We start from the raw sequence: 6,847 nt of genomic DNA, 5'->3' as shown, positions 1-6,847 counted from the left end.
GAAGGTCGGCGGTTCGAATCCCCGAGACGGGGTGAGCTCCCATTGCTCGGTCCCTGCTCCTGCCAACCTAGCAGTTCAAAAGCACGTCAAAGTGCAAGTAGATAAATAGGTACCGCTCCAGCGGGAAGGTAAACGGCGTTTCCGTGCACTGCTCTGGTTTGCCAGAAGCGGCTTAGTCATGCTGGCCACATGACCTGGAAGCTGTACGCCGGCTCCCTCGGCCAATAAAGCGAGATGAGCACCGTAACCCCAGAGTCGGTCACGACTGGACCTAATGATCAGGGGTCCCTTTACCTCGCAGGGTTGTTGGGGGCTGGAATGGGAAGGGGAGAACCACGGATGCCTCCTGGAGCTCCTTGAAGGAAAGGCGGGGTGCAAATTAAGTGTATTAATAAGGTACAGCAAGCTCCCTTTAACACAACCCAATGCCTCTGACCTTAGCCTCCCAGCCCAACACCGAAGAGAATCCACAGGGCTCCGTGTTTTAGTGGTTGATTTTAATTCTGAACTGAACTTTTTTGACTACAAGGGAACGAATATAAAGAATAAATAGCAGACTCTCTTCCATTTACAGAGGGTTAAAGACATTCCAACAGCAAAAAAAAAAGTTCACTATATACAGTAACACCGTGTCCTAAGCTTTTTATTATAATAACAATAACAATAATAATAATATCTTGAAGTCCATAAAAAAATCCACACGCAACGCACACATACATTTTCCGAAGAATGGAAAATATCTTATATATATTTATATATATATATATGTTTCTTTTCTTACCAAAAGTTCACGTTTCTTCTAAAAAAAAAACCTTCGCAAAAAAGCGAAGTTGTTTTTTTTAGGGGGCGGGGCAGATGGGGGCCTGTTTGTTTGTTTAGGTTCTTAAATTCCCCTAATATTTTTCTCTGGAATATAAATTAAAAGGAGGGGAGAGGGAGCCCAAATACCTTAAAGCGGTGATCAATGAGGAGACTCTTTAACAATACAGTAGAGGAGGGTGTTTACTCCACGTTGTAACACTGACCTTTTTTAACAGGAGATTTCAAACGGGGAGGGTGTCTCTATTTATATAGCCACACGCGCACACTTTCTGTCACCTCTGCACGACTCTCTCTCTTTCACACACAGACACACGCTCGCAGACATAACAAAGTTACATTCCCCTACACTTTGCAGTGCAGTGCAACGTTTTGAACCGGGAGGCCGAAGAGCTGTCCGTAGTTTTGGAGCTTTTCCAAAGTCCACTACCGCAGTCCGGTTTTAGTTTTGTTTTTTGTGGGGGTAGAGAAACAGAACAAGAGATTTGAGAGGGGGTGGGTGGTGGGCACGACCTTTGCAGTTTTTTTGTTTTTTTAAGGGGTGAGGATGGGAATTAAGTGCACCGCGCAGGCAGCTCCCTTCCCGGTCCCCCCCACGTCCACTAGCAGGAACACTTGCACTCGGCGATGATGGGGTACTGAATGGGGATCCACGTGCAGCGCTGCCCGCCCCGGCGCTGGCACCTCCACCTCAAGATGGTCAGATGCACCGACTTGGCCGGCTTGCAGACCATCCCTTCGGGGACGGAGCACGACCTTTTGCTGAAGCAGCTGCCCACTTTGACGTAGCGGGGCCAGAAGCGGCTGCCCAGGTCGTTCCACGTGTAGAGGACCGGGCAGAAGGTCTGCGACCACAGCCACAGCTGCAGCTTCCGGCGAAGCTTCTTGCTCAGCCGGTGCTTCTTGCTGGCTTGCAGGCCCCCGTCGTAAAACTCCAGGCTCTTGATCTCGCTGGGCATGGCCCCCGACGGCCTCTGCCTCAGCAGCAGGTCCAGCTCGGCCAGGTCGTCCCCTCCCAGGCGATCGTCGGCCAGGGAGACCGCCATGAAGTTGGCGTCGAAGTGGGTGCCCAGGAGGTTGCGCAGGAGCGTGTCGTTGAGGTCCTTCTCCTTGGGGTCGAAGATAGGGTCCGGGTGCTCGATTAGATCCACCAGGGGCAAGTTGTCGCTGGGCGCAGGGCGGATGTGCAGGTAGTGCTGGCAAGCGCCTCGCTCCAGACGGAGCCCCAGGAGAACTACCAAGGCGTAAATAGTCACGAGCCACTGGGAATGATCCATCCTCGACGGGGGGGACGACGGGGGGACGGAAGGGAACGAGGGAGGCTCACCGGGCGGCCAGGCCCAGCAAAAAAGGCATCGGGAGAAGCGCGCAAAGGACGGCGCGAGGATCCGAGCAAGCCGTCGTGGGAAAGAAGTAGGGGATGCGCCACGCTCAGTCCCGCGGAGCAATTCGGCGCGTGCAAGCGCCTCGGGTGAGTATATGCAAAAAGAGGGGGAAAAAATAAAATAAATAAGAAAAGCACACGCCACCAAGCCAAAGCAAACCGTCGCGTTCCGGAGACCTGACGCCTCGTCCGGCTGGGTGCAATTGTTCCTCTGGCTCCCGAGTTGGTTGCGCGGTGTCACTCAGCAAAAGCTTCTTCTGCAAACTTCCCCTCCGGCTCGCGTTTCTCTTTGCAAAAGCAGCCGCCGCCGCAACAGCAGCCGCCGCCACGCACGTTGGCACCAGCTTGTCTGCTTCGCGAGGATCCAGCGCCTTTAAATTTCCTGCCCGTGCTCCTCCATCACTATGGAAACCACCGACTCGCTCTTTTCCGGCACCTCTCTCCTTTAAAAAAAGAAGAAGAAGCAGAGGACAGAGGTGGAGAGGAGGGGGCGGCGGCGATCCCTCCACGAAAGCCAAAGTCCTGCCGGGAGCAGCTCCTGTTGCAAACCTCTGGCCGGACCACGCCGAGCCGTCCACCAAAGCGAGGCCAAGGCGCCGAGCGTCTCTCTGTCTCTCTGCGCTCCGCTGCAAACGTGCCGCTGCCGAAGCGCGGCTGGGAGAGGATGCTCTGCAGCGCGCGCGCGCGTCTTTCGCCTTCTTGCAGCCTGCAAAGCAAGCAAGCGCACCGCTGCAATCCACGAGGTTGGGCAACTTCCTCGCTCGCTGCTGCTGCTGCTGCTCCTTCTTCTGCCCTTCCGCCTGGCTCTGCTGTGGGTGGGTGGCAGGCAGCTTTCAGACCAAGCTCGCCGAGCTGGAGTTCCGTGCCAGCGGCAGGAGAGCTCTGCAACCTTGCAAGGCACCTAGCCTCTCCATGTGCGCCTCGGCGCGCTCTCACTGGCTCCTTTCACTTTCCTTCCTCCGCCTCCAAGCTCTTTCCCCTCCCCTTGCCTTCCCCCACTTATTGCCCCAGTACCTGGTCGCGGCGGCTGCATTTATTTGCGCCGCTACTACACACACACACAAAAACGCGAGCCCGTGATGTAATTCCTAAGCGCGTTTGTTGGCGCCTAGCCCGAGAAGTTCTCTACAGACGCCTCCTTTCTCCGAGCGTGAAATTGCTGCCTAATGCTAATCCAAGCTGGAGGAGAGAGCGCCCTCTGCTGGGACTAACTTCAGGACCCAGCGGCTGCCGTCCCTTCTCCCTCAGGTAACTTCTTGAAATAGTCCAGGCGTGGAAGAGAAGCGCGGTTGTTACACAAACACTGTCGGGAGGTCTGGACGAAGATCTCCCATCAGGCTTGCACCTCCTCGTTTTCTGTCTTCTTAGTATCTTCAAAGGGCAGCGATGATATCCAAGAAATAGAGAATCCCACCCCCGGCAGCAACACATTGCAGGCATCTTACTTCCAAGGCTTCAAAGGAAGAAGAACTCTGAATTTCCATAGGCGGTTCTTTCCAGTGTTTTGCTGGCTTCCTCCTTTTCCAAAAGCTATGTCCAAATTTAGGCAATGCAATGTATGTGTGTTGGTGGGCATAGGTGCTGGCTCCTTGGGGTCCTGGGTGCCTGAGAGCGCCCACAGAATTTCCCATGAAGGGACCCAGACACCCATACAAATTTTGGTGGCAGGACCAAGCATGCTGCATGACACCCAAAGCCGTGGGCACCCACAGTCGTGGGGCCAAGCTTTCACTCCTGTTGGCAGGGGAAGGGAGCCTTTGGCAAGTCCTGTCCTTCCTCTGACAGATCCTGATCTTCCTCTGACAGATCTGACAGATCCTGAAGCTGAGGCTCCAATACTTTGGCCACCTCATGAGAGGAGAAGACTCCCTGGAAAAGACCCTGATGTTGGGGAAGATGGAGGGCACAAGGAGAAGGGGACGACAGAGGACAAGATGGTTGGACAGTGTTCTCGAAGCTACCAGCATGAGTTTGACCAAACTGCGGGAGGCAGTGGAAGACAGGAGTGCCTGGCATGCTCTGGTCCATGGAGTCACGAAGAGTCGGACACGACTAAACGACTAAACAACAACAACAACAATCCTTCCTACTTGAATAAAATATAGGGGGGGGCAGGTAATAATCCACATAATCAATCAGAGACTTGACTCACACATGCCATTTGAATGGCAGTTTCCATCGACTTTGCAGTCTCCTGCTCCCTTCAAATGCGGCAGCTAGACTGGTGACTGGGAGCGGCTGCTGAGACCACATAACACCAGTCTTGAAAGATCTACATTGGATCCCAGTACATTTCCGAGCACAATTCAAAGTGTTGGTGCTGACCTTTAAAGCCCTCAACGGCCTCAGCCCAGTATACCTAAAGGAGCGTCTCCACCCCCATTGTTCTGCCCAGACACTGAGGTCCAGCGCCGAGGGCCTTCTGGCGGTTCCCTCACTGCGAGAAGCCAAGTTACAGGGAACCAGGCAGAGGGCCTTCTGGTACCCGCCCTCCCACCAGATGGCAAAGAGAAGAACAGCTACCAGTCTTTTAGAAGACATCTGAAGGCAGCCCTGTTTAGGGAAGATATTGTGTAGATAAAACAGCATAACACCTGACACAGTTTCCTTACCTCTTTGGAGAAATGCAAATATATGTGCGTGGGAGAGAGACGTCTTCACCTCTGCCATTAAAACCTGTTCTGCCTTATTCTTAAGAGGGTAAGGTTAAGGGTAAAGGGACCCCTGACCATTAGGTCCAGTCGTGGCCGACTCTGGGGTTGCGGCGCTCATCTCGCTTTATTGGCCGAGGGAGCCGGCGTACAGCTTCCAGGTCATGTGGCTGGCATGACTAAGCCGCTTCTGGTGAACCAGGGCAGCGCACAGAAACGCCGTTTACCTTCCCGCCGGAGTGGTACCTATTTATCTACTTGCACTTTGATGTGCTTTTGAACTGCTAGGTTGGCAGGAGCAGGGACCGAGCAACGGGAGCTCACCCTGTTGTGGGGATTCGAACCGCCGACCTTCTGATCAGCAAGTCCTAGGCTCTGTGGTTTAACCCACAGCGCCACCCGTGTCCCTTCTTAAGAGGGTAGGAGAGTTTGAACCATGATATCTGCTTTCCAGGTCAGCTGGGCAGTAATATTTGGGAGGAAACCCTGCTCTGTAGGAAACCAGCAGCATCTTGAAGACCTTGCTCTTGCCAGAGCAGGACATGGGAGGCTATGTTGCTTCCAGGGATGTTTTTAGGGGTTGTCCAGATGAGCTGAATCCTAGATCAGTTGTCCCAGGCCCCATATCTCCTGCTCCTCTCCTCCATTTTTAAGCATAATTCTTTAGAAACAACTTTGCACACAGGGTGGCTGGGTGCTCCATAAACTATCCCACTATTTTAAACTTCCCAGAGGCACTCTATAATAATTCTGTGTCATGGGCCTGTATCCTGAGTATACATACCTAGCAATGCCCCTGGTCCCGTTACACCAGGGATGGCGAACTTGTGGCCCTCTGGATGTTGTTGGACTACAACTCCCAACATGCCTAGCTGTTGGCCACAGTGCCTGTGGCTGATGGGAGCTGGAGTCGATAACAACATCTGGAGGACTGAAAGTTCTCCATCTCTTCTACCTAATGGGATAGTTAACTGTGAATAACACTCATACATTCTATGGACAAAGCACATGACATATTCAGAAAAGGCACATGGGACTGTGAATGGGTTAAGTCATCTAGTTCTGTTCCATAAAAGGCCAGGAAGTTCCATTGTCATCAGTTGGATATCCTCCTGTGAACTCTCAAACCCTGTACTCAAAACTGCTTTGAATTCTGAAGACCCCTTGCAACTTCAGACTTAATGGGCAGTGGCAGGTTCTGGAGGTTTCTGCTGTTATAATATACAGTTGCTGACTCATGCTTGCGTGCCTGAAAGGGTTAACCTGAGCCCTGAGCTCAAGTTGTCACTGGGTGTGACTTAGGAGGCTCCTAGCAACCATTGCTTCTCCCTTTTCTCTCTTCTTTGCTGCCTTCCTCGAAGAATGAAGTCATGCATCTTGCCTCTCAGGTGCAAGAAAAACCAGCTGAATGGAAAATCTATTTAAAAGGAGATTTTTACAGACTGCATCTCTGCTAAACCAAATATTGCATGATTCTTTTAGTAAGGAAACCAAATTCTTTTCTTTTTAAGTCACTTGGAACCCTTTTCTTCTTTATTTTTACTGTCAGTGGATGGAGACTTGTTTGCTGTAATTTCTGAAACTCTATGAGTAAAACATTCGCTTATTTGCAAAACTAAGTGTCTGAGATTTATTCTAGCCTAAGTATTTTCATGGGGAACATTTGTTTAAAGGCGAACGAGGGCAGATGTAAATTTAACCAAGTTTTAATGTGTTTGGAGCAATCACTATTGTGCTTAACTCTGCTCCAAGAGAATAAGGATCTCTCTTCCAAACTTCTGTCTCCAAAGTCGGCAATGCAAGAGGCTTCCTGTTCTGGTATGGGGCAAGATCAATTCATTATGCCAGGTCAGTGCAGGAAATATTGGTTCACCGTAGATGCAATTTTATCACAGGCAACTGTGAGAACAGGATGCTGGACTAGATGGGCCATTGGCCTGATCCAACAGCTGTTCTTATGTTCTTATCAGACGAGGATACCAGGTATCTGTGC

The 6,847-nt window shown here is 51.6% G+C and overlaps 1 protein-coding gene across 1 annotated transcript; it reads right to left on the bottom strand.

The window, feature by feature from the left end:
* Nucleotides 1-476: 476 nt before the first annotated feature.
* NOG (noggin) lies at nucleotides 477-3,426 on the bottom strand. The gene has a single exon (XM_053375172.1). It carries the CDS (start codon nucleotides 2,094-2,096, stop codon nucleotides 1,422-1,424), a length of 675 nt encoding a protein of 224 aa, XP_053231147.1. The 5' UTR covers nucleotides 2,097-3,426; the 3' UTR covers nucleotides 477-1,421.
* Nucleotides 3,427-6,847: the final 3,421 nt, after the last annotated feature.

Source organism: Podarcis raffonei, chromosome 2, assembly GCF_027172205.1.
Source record: "Podarcis raffonei isolate rPodRaf1 chromosome 2, rPodRaf1.pri, whole genome shotgun sequence".
Classification (NCBI taxonomy): domain Eukaryota; kingdom Metazoa; phylum Chordata; class Lepidosauria; order Squamata; family Lacertidae; genus Podarcis; species Podarcis raffonei.
This window is presented reverse-complemented; position numbering and strand designations above follow the sequence as displayed.